At 41.5% G+C, this 16,836-nt stretch overlaps 1 protein-coding gene across 1 annotated transcript; it reads right to left on the bottom strand.

Annotated features, from left to right (window-relative positions):
• Positions 1-3,364: 3,364 nt before the first annotated feature.
• On the bottom strand, positions 3,365-14,266 carry TECTB (tectorin beta). Its single transcript, XM_074830081.1, has 11 exons — positions 13,979-14,266; positions 12,994-13,082; positions 10,986-11,176; positions 10,421-10,563; positions 10,269-10,341; positions 7,575-7,678; positions 7,412-7,495; positions 7,051-7,213; positions 5,014-5,083; positions 4,043-4,075; positions 3,365-3,565 (listed from the first exon to the last, which is right to left on the bottom strand). The coding sequence occupies exons 2-11, from the start codon at positions 13,067-13,069 to the stop codon at positions 3,513-3,515; spliced, it is 990 nt and encodes a 329-aa protein (XP_074686182.1). The 5' UTR covers positions 13,070-13,082; positions 13,979-14,266; the 3' UTR covers positions 3,365-3,512.
• Positions 14,267-16,836: the final 2,570 nt, after the last annotated feature.

Genomic DNA, 16,836 nt, shown 5'->3' with positions numbered 1-16,836 from the left:
ATTTACAGAATAAAGAGATGAAGTTGGTGTTTAAATTAGGGTTAAGATGGGGAGTTTCTATACATGCTGTCTGGATCTGAGACACTGCCTGTGTTTATATTGTGTAATATATTGCCAATTCTGGCAGTGCATGCAATGTTTACCTCAGTGTGCTACTGCGTTGAGATCCCCCTTGAGAAAGGCTTGCAGCCCTGGTGTGGCTTCACTCCTTTGAGGGCTGAGCTAGGAGGGGATGCACTAGGTGGGCATATCAGGTCAGACCTAGTCTGGCATCTGCAGCAGAATCAGTTGCATGTCCTCTGATTGATAACCAGCTACTGAGGATTCATTCTCAAGTTTGGATTTGAATTGTGGGATCCCAGCATAGTGCCTTAACTATAATTAATTCTGACTTGACAGAGCCTGCTCTTTCTTTTTCACTATCACATCTGGCGTGGCAGGAATGGAAGGAATCACAGTGCCATGGCACTGCTTGTTTGGGGACACTAAATATAGAGCATCAAGGATGCAAAGTACCAGCTTGCATAGGTGGCATGCTTGCTGGTTTGTACTTCCGAGGATTTGTGTTAGAACTGACTCACTCTTTCATTGGCAATTTCTGTTGGACGTTCTTAATTGTTATTTGTATCTGCAGTGACTGTCAAAGGCCACCCAGGTTAATGGTGTTTACCATTTGCAAGTGAGAAGTGACCTATATTTAATGAACAAAATATTGTGTAAATGTGTGTCACTGTATAGTGATATTGTGATGCAGCCTGTGTTATCATCTTGACACCTGTGTGTTCATTTCTCTCCTACTTCTTGCCATGACCTCAGTGGCCTTGTGCTTCAGCGTTGCAGTGGCAAACTGTGAGAAGGAAGGCATGTAAAAACTCATGCCTCATTAGAGTTCATCCAAATGAGAGGAAGAATTGGGACAAAACCAAACTGTAATCTTTGGGAAAACAAATGTTGAGTTCTAAACAGATTATCTGCATTCCCTGTAGCTAACCTTCCTTTCCCTATGTTTCCATGACCAGCCCTGAGTTGGACTTTCAGATGCAGAGATCAAGGCAAGCATCTTCATGCCCCACCAGCTGAAAAAGATCCATCTTTATAGTGCCTCTGAAATGGTGAAGTCTTTCAAGTTTTAGCTTGTGCTAAAACCTATTGCAGTCATTGCATTTTCTGATACTGGCAACATAAATAATATTTAGTAGCATAAATAGTGATGAGCCATATGCAGGTTAGAAAGAATGAATTATAGTCTACATTTTTTATGCCAGCTGTTTAGGATGGACAGCTTGTGCTTTCTCAAGAATTAGTGCTTCTGGAGCTGAAACCTGTTCATATATTGCTGCCTTCTCTGGCAGATAGACCTTTTCACAGCCACCTCTGGGAGCTGTTTTTCAGTTGTGTTTTATTTGTTTGTTTTTATCAATAAACCATTTCTGGACTGTAAGAAGATACTGATTGGTAATAGGGCTTTGCCCACCCTACCAGCACAGCTTGCGGGCTGCATGAGCCCCACTCAGTACAGTAATGTATAGGGAGATATGTATGCCCAGAGGCTCCATCCCACGGTGGGCAGGGAGGTGGCTTGGGAATTTACAGGCACACTTCACAGTTGCTGCAATCCTGCAAGGTTAGTTCCAAAGCAACACTTACTGCATAATCAGGAAGAAAATGAATCAGCCTATGAAGGAAACTCAGTTCAAGGCTTTCTGCACAAAATAGCCATGATAGGAGATCAGTGACTGTTGCAAAGGCAAGGCAAAAGAAACAGGCTTTGGAGAGGAAGCCAGTGTGTTAGTCTCATGTGGCAAGGACAAGAATTTGAAGAGGTAAAACCTCTTGGCAGGTGTTGAAACTTGGGGTGTTAGTGGGAGGAGGGAAGGGGAAAGGGAGACAAAGCAGCAAACGGGGGAGAAAAACCTGCAGGGTCATTATCTCTGATCAAAATGTCCTGTGGTGCACAAAACATTCAGTAGCAATGATCTGCTTTAGAAACTTGTACCGCTAAGAAATATTTCGAAGTGAGAAATCTAACTCTGGTCTGCCTAAATCGGACAATTCTGTCAAGAGAGTGCCCTCTGTTGTACGTAGGGGCTTAATGCATGCCATCAGCTATCACAACGGGCCGTTTCTCTGCAGGCTGTCAGGGCGGATCCCGTCTGCTATAATTTCACCTTCTAAACAGCTTTATTTTTCTCAGTTACTTATAAATACATGTGGACTGAGATTACACCTAGAGGAGAAAATATAGTCCATGGTATGGACTGTGTGCAGCTGTAATGTATGCATGGTCTAGCTATGTATTATCATCATAACAATGAGGTTTCAAAAAGAAGAGGGAGGGAGCTTTAAATCCTTAATTTAATAGAAGTATTTAGGAGATTTCCTCTCTACAAACAATAGCAAAAACTCTATAATGTGCTTATGCTGCAGTACGTACAGACACAGGTACACCCACTGTATTCATTAATAGGAAGTATAACAGCTGTAGTTATTCTTATCTCTTTCATATTTAGGATGTTGGAATTTTCATGGAAAAGGCCTAGGAATGTTTCTTACACTTTCAGGAGTTTTGTTCAATATTGTTTTAGTAATTACTGGAAGTAAGGAACCTACCATCACTCTTGCTGGGAAATTGTTTCATGTTCTGATATTTCCTGCTCTTTAGAAATCATGGTTTCCCTTTCTAGTGATCTCTTCTTGTTGTTTAAGAGCTGTTGTTACTCAGGTACAGAGCTAACACCTGAACCCTGTTGTATCTGACATCAGCTATGTCTTCAAGGAAGTGTAAAGCTCATTAACTTGTTTTCCAACCTCAGATGTTCTTAGTTTGCATCCACACCATGCAGCTATCCAGCACTGAGCCTGTCCAGTCAGCAAGACATCCTACTCCTAGCAGTATTGTACCTTCTTCAGCATGTGTAGTACTCTACTTAACCCAACCAGTCAATACTGGCAATGCTGAGAAGCAGGAAAGAAATGTCACGTGATTAATTCTGAGGACCTTCTAACTATTGCTACATAAAAAGCATCCTTTTCTCCCATCTTTGACATGTTAGTTAGTTTTCATCTTGTTCAATGGCTTCACAGATCAAGCTAGGACCTTGCAAGACCAGGTCCGGAGGGGAGTTTGATACCATGCTGAGACTGACAGGAAAGGGGCACTCTGAAGGTAAATTTGGCATTGAAAAATGCTGAGTTTGCATATCCCTGTGTTCCTTATAGAAACAAGTACTGTTGGCATCACAGCTCTTTAAAAGGAGACATTGGTAGAATACATAACCCTTGGGATTTCACCAGTTTAAAATGTCTGCAGAGACTGGGAAGAGGCAAATCTGCTTTGGGATTCTCCAGTATTCGAGGCACAAAGCTCATGGAATGTTTTATTTATCTGGCAAAATGGTGCACAAGGATTTTTTTGTGACTTTCATTTTTCCTCTGTAAAATAAACATCTTTAGTAAACAAGTCCAGGTCCAAACAGGATTGGGGAAAGTTAGAAACACAGCTGGACTGTGTTTTATAATAAAACAGCACAAAATCCAATCGCAAAGAGTAGATGGAAGATGATATCTGCAAGAGAAACACAGACTAAATGTGAGTACTTCCTTGTCAGCTGCCTTTCACGTTCTCTTCCCATCACCAGCAATACAATTCCATGCCCCTAATGTGGCTCTGTCACCATATCACATTTTAATCAAAAGGCTTTGAAAGGCCTTTTGCAAACCCTCTCCCAATGAAATGCTTTCAGACATCTCTGTTAGCCCAGTGAGACATGCTTGTTCCTTTTTGGGAAGAGGGTGTGAAAATAAGAGAAAGTGATGTTCAGTAGTGGGAGTTATTGTTATGATTTTATTGTCCAGAGTGAGGGATGTGCCGAAAGGAGGAAAACAAAATATATAACACTGAGAAATAAAATTTGATTTTGAAATATTTCCCTTTCTGTCAAATTTTTGACATAGCTCTTTGAGCTATGGGGTTTATGTTGACAGAGTCACTCAAAATCCAGATTTGGGATTGATATTTTCATTGTTATACTTTGCTATTTACCTGAGAGCGTGTAAAATCTGGATAAACCTTTGCCTGTATAAAATAAGAGAAAAAGATAACGTTGGGATGGCATGTTTAAAATAAGGCAAAGTGCACCAGTGTACTTCATAAAAGCAAAACAGATAACATTTGCCACATTTTGAAATTCTGGATATTTCTTCCTCTTGGCTTTACTATCTCAAGTTGTAAAAGGATCCTCAGTTCTTTCATGTTCTAAAATTGATGGAGTTTTACTGTTGCAACATCCTGAATTGTAATAATGCTGCTCTACATGTATTTTTAATTTTAAATTGGCTTTCAGGTTGGTGTGGATGCAGTTGATAAACTAGAATAAAGGGCTCCACTGAAAGCATGATTCAGGCATACTTTATTCCAAGGACCTGTTTCAAAAGATGTGCTGGATCTGCAGAATTAAACCAGTTCAGGGCGAAATTCCTGGTGTCTCCAGGAAGCAGCAGTTAGAGGAAACAGGTGTTGTTTCATAGTGGGGAAACCTGATGGTAGTTCAATTTGTGTATCAGAAGAGATAGGCATGAAGGATTAATCTACGAGAGTTGTGGCTATGCTGAAGTACCAACCCACAGTGTAATGAAAAGCTTTCCTGCTTCTCCTAAGCCTGACCTCTCTCCCACTCGTGTGGAATCTATCAGAGCTCGTCTGGGCTGTTGCTGAGGTCAAATGTAGGTGAGCAGAGTTTACATTGATAACTTGGTGTGTAAGTGGTTTGGCCATTTATGATTAATGCCAAATGTGTGCCTTTACTCACTTTGTAAATGAGGATAGTTTTGCTGAGCTCTTCTACCAGAGCCCAGAGGGGACCAACTTCTGTTCCCGACTCCACTGCTATGGGGGAAAGGGCTCTGGCAGAGGGCTCCGGCTCCCTCTGCTTGCTCCTATGCTGTGAGCCACGGGTAGCTCCCAGCTTCATTGCTTCCCAAAGGGAGAAACACCCCAGAAACCCAGTCACTTACTGCGTACAGCAATCTCCGCAACTAAAACACCTCCGGTTTGTTCCATGCGCTGTTTTCGTTTGTCACATATCTCAAGAGATCAGAGAGAAAGCCGTGTATACCAAAAAAATTAAAAATAATAAAAAAATCCAGACCCAATTCTCATGTTTCCAACCAAGGAAGTAAAATCTGTGTCAATATTGCTGCATATTTTCCAGGCACATTTTTTCCCTGTAATCACTGGGGTTTTTTTCGTGCAGGAGAGATTTAAGGAGAGTATTTACAGTCCATTTTCTGAGGATTTTGGTGTGCCACAGCCCTTACAGTAACTGTCAGTGTGAGTGCTCTTTTCAGTTATGAGATGACAGGAGCACAGATAGGTGTCTGCTTGCTAACCACGGGTCCTCCTGGGCTGCCCTTTCCACCCTGCCTTAAACAAAACTCCTGTCAAGAAGGAGGGTGGGAGCTGAACTCCAACTATTTAACCCGTGACCCCTGTGAAGGCTTCTGTTGTTTATTGCTAATTGTAATTGTTGCCTGTTGGGTAGAATCAGGAAGCACCAAATCCCTTCCATATATATCATGTCATGTCCAGCACTAATGATGCCTGTCAGCTGACAAGGTCTGTATCAGAGGCAGTGCTCTACAGATTAAAGTCCTTGTCCATCCCCTGACATTTGCAGATCCCCGGCTGTGGGCATTATTTTTACAAACTCAGCATGTGGTAATTCTGATCATGAGTTGCTTGTAAGCATAGACCCCCAGCTTGGTTCAGCCTTAATTGCAGCAGACCACCAGCTGCATTTTTGGGTTGGAAGTAGACTCAAGGGATGTTAGCCTGATCAAGCAATTATCTTGCAGTCGAGGGTGAGGAGGGAATTTCACCCTATTCCTGAAAGGGTGATGTAGATGTTTGGCAGTACTGTCAGAAAGGCAGATATGGAGTACTGGTTTTGTGTTTTCTCTTAAACCTGGTCTGTAGCTGGATAAAAGTTGAAGAAATCTTTAAAAACAAACAACAAAATCTAAGCCCAGAGTTTTTTCTTTTGCCTTTGAAACTTAGAATTTCTAACAATGCATTTTTGTCAAGCCTGCAAATTCTGCACAAATCAGTTCCCCCTGCTTAGTGCTGGAGCTGGGTAATAAACTGCTATCTTAATTTGGCTCCTGGACAGAGAAAGGGTTTAGAAAGAATAGTTGGTTTTACCAGGAGGAATGCTTTATCTTCTCCAGCAAGAAATATTTGTTGCTGAAACAACAATATGTCAGCCAAGGAGTATTTTAGGCTTTCATTTCATGTTAAATAAAATTTGACTTCATTTTATAGCAATAACACATTCATTGCATGACAGAAAGAATAGCAAGGCTGTGACTTAGTGAAGGAGGGAGAGAGAAGTCTTTAAAGAAAGACAGTTTAGTAACCCTCACCCTTGCATCAGTTGGTGCAGGCAGTGCACACCTCCCCATGCTAAATAACATGCCTGTATAGCTCCCTCACCTCATTCCCACCTAAGGTTACAGTTCCTGCTCCAGTGACAATTTGTGTATTTCATGAAGAAAAGGATGGCTGCAAGAGCAGTAACTTACTGCAGCACTGCAGGGTAGCAGAAGGGACCTTCCCTGGGAAGGGGGACTGGGAGGTTTTGTTTGACTAGGAGTGAGCTTTGAGCCAGACTCTCCTGCTGCCCCCAGGATGCCCTCAGCACCAAGATATTTGGTAAAATGGAAAAAAGCTCTACTTTCTCCCTTTTTCAGGCTTGTGTTTAACTGGAGTTGTTTGTCAGACAGGACTGTAGTCTGGGATATCGACAAGAACTGAGTTTTTCAATGGCTACCTTATTTCTCAATACGTTTAAACAAGTTGCCCAATGTTGCATACAGTGCCTGTGGCATGACAGGGGTCGGGGTGCACAGCTGGCCACTGCGGTTCACGCATTGAAGTGGCTCCATCTACTGAAAGCCCTGGTGCTGACTCTGCACCTGACATGCCCTCTGGATGGTCTCGACATCCTCTGTCTAAATTTAGCACTGTGTGTTTCTCTGGGAGGGGGGCCTTACCACCGGGCAGGAGAACTTCTCGCTGTCACAGACATGTGTCTCACAGTGCAGCCAGACCTTGGACAGCTTGGGGATGTTACGGAAGCGAAAGGCGTTGAACTGGAACGTCGCCCGGTTCGTTTTCCCGTTCTCGTGCACGAGGATGGAGCTATCCGTGGCACACCTGTGTTGTATATGGAGAAGCAGTGTCAGAGCTCCATGACTTCAGTGAAACATCTCCTGAGGTCGCAGTCTGATGAATGCATTTGCCCTGCTGTGGGCCAGCTGCTCTTTTGCCCCCTTATCCCCCAGCCCATGGCTTTTGGTCATCCTTGGGGCTGCGCTGGGCAGAGGCGCTCCCCCAGGTCTCACCAGCACCTACCCCTTGGTGATCAGAGGCCAGTGGATCTGGTAGAAATACTCCGAGGAGGGAGTTGCCCAGCAGTTGTTGAGAACAACTTTAAACCTGAGGATACACAAACCCCAGATTAGCAAGGAATGTCCCGATTGCAAATTTATTAATTCTTACTCCTTCCCTTGCCTACCTGTCACTTAAGCCCTTAGCTTCCACTCCAGCAAATATGTCAGAACCAATTTCCGATGTTTCAACGATGAACGGGGCTTCTTTTATACTGGAAAACTTGGCATTCTTTGAGAGACAGAGAGAAAGGCATCATACGTTACTAGTAACATGCAAAGCAAAGGCATGTGGCCACTTCAGACAGATCTGGGGAGATGGAATCCAGAAGTCTGGATTCTTATTGCCTGCAAGTTCCAACTCTACACCTAGTAGTAGGACTACTGCAAGCCCAAGGTGGTGTTTAAAAATCTTTTTGTTAATGCTTGTCTTATAATGATAATAAGTTTATATTTATTATCATTATTATTATTAATAATAATAATTTGATGCTATTTTGGTTGTAGTATGTTATATCACGGCATGGGCGAGAAGTGAGCTTGCTGCTGCTTCTGATACCCGAGAGGTAGGCGGGGAAGCTGGTGGGTGTGAGAGATTGGAGATGACCATAGGGATTGGGAATGGGGTTGGGAGATGGCCATATGTTGGGAAAAAGGAATGAAGACAAGCAGAAATCGCATGCCCATATGGAAAGGTTCAGCACTCCGTGATTTATATTTGTGGTGGCTGACACGGGAGAGCTGAGGGGGCATGACTGTGCAGAAAGAGCTCTGCCAGCTATAGTCATTCACCCACTAAAAAGCCAGCCTGCTCAAAGTAGTGCAGTGTGTGGTGCTCAGATGAAAAAGTTTGGTTACAAATATGCTGAAGTACCTACCTTAAATCCTGTTGCTTTTTATTGCACAAGATCATAACAAAGTTAGCACCAGAACTAAAGAATAACATGTTTAGTCATGGCATTGGTTTACTTAGTTAAACCTACACAGCAGGATTCAGGAATATGTAGTTCTGGAGCTGTTGGACTCTTTCTCTGCTCTGCTTGCTCAGTTCCCTGGTACTGATCTTCTTATGTACCTTTCCTTCTCTACACAGCGAGGTGGCTGTGAGGCACTACAGTATTCCCACTGCAACATCAGATAGATTGGATGCACTGAATTTAAGGCTCAAGGCTGTGTTTAGATTAGTGATCCATGGCTGTGAAGTGCCCTGAGAAATTCTCATTTAACCAAAGATTTCTCCCAAAGGAGAGAACTTGCAGAAGTACTGTCACAAAGCTCTTATCAGTCCTTGTGCTGAAATGAGTTAAACCTGGTATAGTGCTTCTTTTTCCAAGCTCTACTGCTCTACACCCTTTTAGGGTACTAGCTTGCTTTTCTTCACAACAGGTTTCAGTCTTGAAGGTCTGATTTTCATTCAGGCTCCAGCCCCTCGTGCTGCATCACAGACCTTTGCTGTTAATGGTGTGTCACAGACTAAAGGGCAGGTGAGACTGAAATGTTTCCACTGGGTTACACTGCAGCTTGGATGCTGCTTCTGGTGGAGGAAACGGGCACCTGAAGCACATGGAAGTATAGCCCACTGGATCCAGAAGGCTCTGTCAGGCAGTAGCAAAGATGAACAGCAAGGCAAAATAAATCTTTTATTTCCATTTTGCCAGAAAAAAAAAAAAAAGAAGAACATTTCACTGGAATTAACCTTTCCTCCCCAGTGAAAATGTGAAGAAAATAACAAAGGAGTGGTCTATTAGCTTTCTGAGCTTGTTCTGCACTTGTGCTCAGTGGGAAAATGTATTAGTACAGTTCAGCCACTCCCTCTGACTCCTGGGAGCCCCATGACCATTAGAACAAAACAGTCATTTGACAAAAAATTAAAGTACCAGAGATCCATTGCTCACTGTCCATCATTTGGTTTTGCAGCCATTCTGTCAGGAGTTGACAGGAGCAGTGTGGTACCTCCTGGGACCTTGCCAGTATATACTACCAGTGTGCCATATATCAGAAAAAAAAGTCCACGTGGGCTTTCATGTGGCATGCAAAGCCTGACAAAGTATTTAGTGATCAATTAGTGCCCAAAATGCAGGGTGTGGGGGGAGAGATTTCCATCAGTCCACCTTATGGTAAATATTCCCTCTACTTGGCCTGTAAATTTAACACAGTACATTATTAGTTGTGCTGCTTCTAGCTGTACTGAAATAGAGAGGTTGTTTTGGTGCGTTTGAGTGCGCTTTGGTGGGAAAAAAGTCTCCAGGATCGGGAGCTGGCTGCTCCAGCAGCACAGCAGAGCTGTGGGGAGGAGGGATGTTTCAAAAGATCAGCCTGATATCCAAGGACAATATTTTGTTGGAAACAAAATTCCAGCGTGACTTGAAGATCTCTGGGGAACACAAAATATCTGTCAGGTGAAAGGACCAGGAAGCAAACTGCAGGAGAAATGTGTGGAGCTTTGCTTTATCTATAGAGACGATGTGATAGCAGCAGTGCCTGCAGATGCAGGCTGCTCTTTGAGTGGGACTATGAACAAGTTTTGCTTTTTCTTATAAAACCTGTCAGCATGTTAGAAATGTACCTCTCAGCAGAAAGATCTTCCTGATTTGGAGGGATTAAAAGAACATGGCATGTGTCTGCTCTGTTCAGTTTAAGTATATCCCTATTAATCAGCAGAAACAAGGACCCCTGCAAACCTCACTGTAATTATCTGTTCCAGGTTAGTAATGTGCTCCATGACACATAAAGGTCAGGAGCAGCAGCCCTTTTTTTCCAGCTCTTTAGGCTGAAGCCTGTGGAAGATGAAGGCAAAAAGCTGAGTGGTGAAGAACACTTACAGAGTAGAAGTTGAGGGACAACTGACTTTCAAATGAGCCGGAGCTCCCATTCTTCACATGAACGGTGGCCACCCTGGGGACATAACAGAGTTTCTGTGAGTGAGGCCTGGTGCTAAAGACAGGGTGAGGCGCGCTCCCAGAAGAGGACATACCTTTGGTCAAAGGCAGCCTGGTTCACCAAGTAGTTGGCATTGTATGTGCAGCTGAATGAATAATTCACAGGCTGGCTCTTCACAATTATTGAGGAGTCATTGGAGACGATGGAGTTGTAGAAGTGATAAATGGGGTTCTTGAACTGTGGATGGTGAGACAGAGAAATGTAAGCCATTCTAAGTCTTTGAGGCGTCAGGAACAACTTCATACTTTAAAACATGAAGACTATCTGGTGCCAAAACACCATCCCCAAGGAAACATGGTTTTGTAGCTCTTTACATGCTGTGCTGCCTATACATATGCCTTATTTTATATATATATATGTTCTGTGTAATACAGATGCAAATGGGCAACAAACACAGAGGCTAATATCACTAAGCCTGTGAGTATTTTGCCTGTAGATGAAAAGCACAACTATTTGATTCTTCCTTCTCCCTGAATCTGGAGTTTGCCTCCTACTTCCATCAGTACTTAAAGCGTACTCCAACCTGAAGCAAACGGGACTCAGGTGACTCCGGCTGATTTCTGAGTCCAGCTCAGAAATGTTGACCGTGATAGTCTTACCTCTGACTGCGTCCCACAGTATGATTTATTTTTAGGTGACAGATCTGGGATTGTGAATTGGTAATATCCCGAATCATGGATCCCGTTGTAGCAAATGCCTCCAAGTGCCAGCTGATTAACCTCCCATCCATAAGGACACTCCGGAATTCTGGTAATGATGGTTCTAGGATAGCAGTATACCAGAATTACATCTGCAAGGAAAATAATACACCTAGAGTGATATTCAGTGGTGTTTTCCTTTCAAAGAGGTGGGTCTGCACACCTACTTTCCATTGGGATTAAACTTCTGTGGGCAGGGGTGTGTGCTGCAAGGTCCCCTAACGTGAGCAGCTTTTGCTACACAAAACTGACCTTTGGGTTGTTAAATTCTGTCCTCTTTGGAAGAGTTTGGCCTTTGCCTTCTAATCAATGCAGAACTTTGTGTAAATTTCTTATCTTTCTGGAATAGCTGACTGAGGAGCAGAGACACTGCTGAGAAGCCTGAGGTGAAAAGTGTCTGCACTGAAATCTGTCAAATTAGCTTACACTGCAGAGGTGGCTTCTGTAATGCCACTGACTCTGTAAAAATAATATTGGTGTAGTTGTTTGTTAGGCTTCGGCAGATCTGCACCTTTTTAAAGCGATGTTAGATCTAGGCAACGATAGATATTTTGCCCTTTCTCTCCTTGCACTGGCATTGCAGCACCGGTGCAAACTGAATTTTTACAATTCTCGAGTGAAAAGATAAAATCTAAAAATGAAGTGAAAAGCCTAACCCTGTTAACAGCAATAGTAAATGAACTGAAATCCTAGCCCTGTTAACAGCAATGGTTAATAGCAGTGCAATATGTTTCCAAACATGATGATTGCTAATACAACCATGAATATTAAACAACATAACTTACAGATTGATTGCTTCATGATAGCAGAATTGGACATTTTTCAATGAGAATCAGGCAGTGCAAATTTGAATGTCTGATGGGAATTTAAAGGGCAAATATTGACTAACCATTAGTGACCTGAAAATTGAGAAAGACTTCCAATTACTACAGTCAGAAAAAAGTCACCCTGCCTGTAATTACTCAATTATTTCTTTTAAAGCCCTCGACACTCACATTTTTATGATAAAAGCCTCATTTTGCAGCCTTTTCATGTCTGTTAGGGAATACTTGGGGAAAGTCAACTAGGGACCTTAACAACTTGCTCCTTTCTGGTCAACAAACCTTCAGCACATGAAAGCTGATTCTGCTTGTGTTTATGGTCAGATTTGTAGCTCTGGTGACTTTGCAGCTATGAAAATTCCTGCAGTTCAGAGAAACTGCTTGTGCAAATGACGGTACTGAAATAAATGGCTAGAGGGTCAAATACTTAAGCTATACCATGAAATTACTGACAGTAGTCTGACACCAGTCACGCACATACAAAGTAGACACTATATTGCAGTGTATTCCCACACATTTCTAAAGCACATTTCTGAGTTGTAGTGAATTCTGTATTACAGGTCTGTCTGGCACCAAATCATTTGAGTTTCTAGGCAGAAATCAGTGTGCAATTAGAGACTTACATTCAATGATTTTTGTTTTTTCTTGTTTAATGTAGCAGTGTGGTTCAGGAGTTCAGTCCAACACATTCATTTACCACTAGTTATCTGATTGCAGTCAGCGGGACTAAAGCCCAGCTTGGGCAGCAAAGATCTGCTGCATCTAGCCTGTGCTATTGCAGATAATTTCTAATTGTCATTGTTTTCTTTGCCATTTTATCCCTGAATTCTTCTTGTGCTTAACTTTATTGCACTGTGATTATTGCACAGAGTTAAGCATATGCCTAATTCTCTGTGGGGCTAGGACTTCAGTACTATGTGCTTTACTGTGCTAGCTGGAAGCAGATCAGTAAAAGAAATGTAAAGATTAGCTCTCTAGAATCCACAGTTTAACTTTGTGGAAAAAAACCCTTTCCACTTTTAGATAGAATAAAACTGTTTGGCATCTTAATTACAAGAGAAGATCATAGGAGACTTAAGTTATTTTACCTGCTTTATTTGGAATGCAAGGCCCTGCAAGAGCTCGAGCCAAGATGACCAGCAGATAAATAGTAAGAGTCACCATTTCTTGCAACGATCTGAGGACACAGGGAATAAAAGCTGAAATTGTCTTCAAAATTGGAAATAAAAGCAATGAATGCATTGACTGCAGAAATGAAACTGTAGCTACTGCTAAACATGTTCTTCTTGCAGAGAGAAAAAAATAACATTACTGATACTCTGTCACCCAACTTAATTGCATCTACAGGATAAATATTTCCAAGACCATTGTTATTGTTGGATGCCTATTGTGACAATTTTACTATTTCGGTTTAGTGGTGGCTTTTAATTATTCTAGATTTTCTTTGTTCTTGTAAAGAGTCTAAACCAAAAATGTTAGTATAACCAAATGAAACTGAAACAATGGGATATGAAAAAAGAGGGAATAAAAATTACTAGATGAAATATGATGCAATAACATATATATATTGTGCTTATAAATTTAATGCTGAAACTATTCTCTGTGGTGATGGCTATCCTGATGTATATAATCTTAACTTCATGTAGCGCATTTTTTGTAAATTATGCATTTTCTCCTTTACTGCTAAATGTTGAGTTTGTAGGAAAACATACACAGCAGTAATTTACATTCCCACTTCAGGCCTCAAACTTGCAAACTGTTTCCCACAGGGAGAAGCATGTGCAGCCTGTGGGATTTGGACTGGAGTTCTCATATTTTCCCTTTGTAGACACTCTTCAGTGTCTGCCCTCAGATACACATCACTGAGCACACTGTCAGAAGTAACAAATATCATTTAGGTTAAGAAAAAAAATCTTCTTGTTTAAGTATTTCCAACAAAAACAATCAGTTTCAACATTTTCATTCAGCCTCTATTTAAAAAGATATATCTAAAACAGGCTCATACAGTACATTTCAGTGACATTTCCTTCTAATTACAATCCTATGCATTCTATAAGAAATTAAGTATTATACCTACAAGACAGGAAGGGGCTAAGTGTTTCAGATTTTCATTCCAGCCTTATTCCAATAGCTGCGCTGTCGGCTCTTCCCAAGATGTCCTCTTTCAAATGAACCCAGCTGGCGTTATCTTCGCTTTATATAAGCAATCTTGTAAAAGGAGCCCATCTCTGGTTAAATCTCGACCCGCCAGTATTGTCCAGTGTGGGAGGAAAAAAAAAAGTTATAGAAAAGCAGTTCCCTTGCCCTAGATGGGACTGTATTGCTGCTATTCGATTTTTTAAAAGTCTTTCTATGGTGGCTTTTTACAGATCGTGGAAATAATTAAACAGAAACCTGCTGAAGGTATATAACTGGCACAAAATTTTTGGTTTACAAGTTAATTAGGGAAATGTAGAATTACTGCAGAGGTGAAGCCACAACTTCCTTCTAGAATTCAGTGAAAAAATATTTATAGGAATTAGCTGCCTGTCTTGAATGACTTACTGACAATGTCAATCTTTTGTGCCATGCAAGTGGACAAAAGTAATTTCAACAGATCATATACAACCTTTGGGGTTGTTTTTTTCACTTATTTTTTCTAAAAGTTCACAGGCATATAATCTGAGTTTAGGTAGGATCTTCCATAAACCTAAGTATTATACTACATAGTACCTAATGCTATGTGCATAGAAGACTGTAGTATACATTAAATATTAACACTATAGAACATGTAAAACTGACCATTACACATAATAGTGAAACAAATTGGCTCTTCATATGACCATCAGTCACATGGTTGCCATATGACAGTCTTGGTCAGCTGGTAAGATTTTCTGGTGAGCTATTACATCCTGTTTGTGTTAGCTTTTAGTGACAGTCCCAGAAAAAGGACATGGGTATGCTACTGCTATTTTACATGCCTACATAAAAAAGGATGGCTTATAGACCCTCTTGCCATGTAAACTGGCACAGCCTCAACTTTGGGCACATGTGTGTCCACCCAGATCTATGTGCTGTGGAGCTACTTATGTTCTGATATCTGTCTTGAGTCACAAAACACAGAGGGTCTCACTGACCTTGTGTGTGGGGCCCAGTCCTGTGGAGCTCCTCAGAGATGATTTTCGGTGTCTCCTTCTGTGGAGAGCCTCATTCTGCCCCATCGTGGCAGGAGTTTGGTATGGATCTGCCTTCTCTCAAGCAACTTTTGGCATATAGGGATTACGCAGTAGTAAGGCTGTACCATTGTCATTAGTCTGGAGTTTTTGAGGGAGGAAGGAGTGGGATGGAAGAGCATAGTGGCCCTCACCTTAACCTGAAATGCGAGACAGTGAGTTTTCAGGTCTCCTGTGGGTGCTCCTATGGGTGAGATTTATGGGCACACCTTCAGGAAAGCATTCACTGCAAGGAGTGTCTCAAGCCAGGTGGCATTAGCAAAGCATGGCCATGACAACACCATGCACTGTATAGGATGCTGTCTCTCTCCCAGTGGTCATGGTGTGCAGGTGAATCTACAATGATATGAAAATATTTATAAGTAATTAGGGTGACTTCTGCTTCTTTCAGACTGATCCAAAGCCCTAAAGAAAGGTTGAAAAGCCTATAAATTTCTGTGTTTAGTTTCAAATAATAAGCCTGAACCTAGACCTGAAGCTTCATAAGGATTGCAATACAGAGCACATAATAGGCTGCTCTCACTATTCTTGTGAGCCACGTCCTGGAAGCCATCACATTCTGATTTAAATGAGATTACTTAAAGATGTACACATGGATAAAATCCTTTGGCCAGGGTTTGTTGTTATTTTAATTTAATTAAAGAATAATCCACTGAACAAGAACCAAAGCTCATAAATTATTTGGTGTGACCTAACTAGGGATTATCCTCATCAGAAATCCTAAAATAAGGAAGATTTAACTCCAGGTGTCTGTTTTACATCCTCATCCCACATCCTGCAGGTATTGAGACCCAAATTTGATTCCCTAAGCCCAACTCTGAATATACACTGTGTAAACATTCACTTATTTTTGTCTTTCTGTGTGTGAGTGTGTATTTGGTCTGGAACCAGAAACCAGGGTTTCTGGTGACACATTATGACCCATCCTGTTATCAAACATATATAGCCCAGAAACAAGGGCAGATTTACAGGAGAAACCTTGTGTCTTGGGGCATGAGAAAGGCCTCATGACCTTGTACAAACTGATTCTTCAAGCTCAGGGGGTCAGATTCAGCTCTGGGGTTGGACTTGGTCTCTCAGGTCTGCCTACACAGGGCTGATTTGGAGCATAAAATACTTGGCTAACCTTGATTAGGCATAGTGTAAATGCTGTGCTAAAAATGATGTAAGTAATTGGTCAACCTCGCCATAACATTAACAAAACACTTGAAACAGATTAGCTTTGTTCTGATGATTTTTAGCAAATACTGTAATTAAATTATCATTGGTGCAATGCTACAGGTTTCAGTGGAATTACTCCAAAATTGATCTAATCCCATAATTTTTGAAAGAAAATAAATCTCTCACTATCTTCTCGAAGAAAAGTAATCTCCATGTACATAATACCCCTTTTAGGTGAAAGGTAGAAAACAGAATGAAATCCATGAAACAAATTTGGCAGAAGTACCAGCTGGTGTATAGTAGTTTGCATTTGCATAAGAAACAAGCACAAAATGTACCTAAGCCAACCAGCATTTGATACCTGCTCTGATCAAAGGTGAAGGCTTGGGGAAGGGTTATGTTTCTCTGAGTAATTGCACACACAGAAAAAGGAAAGTCATTAAATTGCAAAGCAGACCATTGAGGATTGTTGCATTTCCCTGCATTTCTACTTTCCAAGCCCATTGAATAATCTCAGCAGTCTAAGTATCTGTAAAAATTTCAACAAAGAGCAAATGA

This window comes from Strix aluco, chromosome 7 (genome assembly GCF_031877795.1).
Source record: "Strix aluco isolate bStrAlu1 chromosome 7, bStrAlu1.hap1, whole genome shotgun sequence".
NCBI lineage: Eukaryota > Metazoa > Chordata > Aves > Strigiformes > Strigidae > Strix > Strix aluco.
The sequence above is the reverse complement of the archived record's forward strand: the minus strand, read 5'-3'. Positions and strand labels throughout refer to the sequence as shown.

Coding starts and splice junctions, on each gene's coding strand:
- TECTB (XM_074830081.1), bottom strand. CDS start 13,069: ATGGTGACTCTTACTATTTATCTGCTGGTCATCTTGGCTCGAGCTCTT. Junction 11,177..12,993: donor TTGCATTCCAAATAAAGCAG/GTAAAATAACTT, acceptor TTTTCCTTGCAG/ATGTAATTCTGGTATACTGC. Junction 10,342..10,420: donor CAGGCTGCCTTTGACCAAAG/GTATGTCCTCTT, acceptor TTATGTCCCCAG/GGTGGCCACCGTTCATGTGA.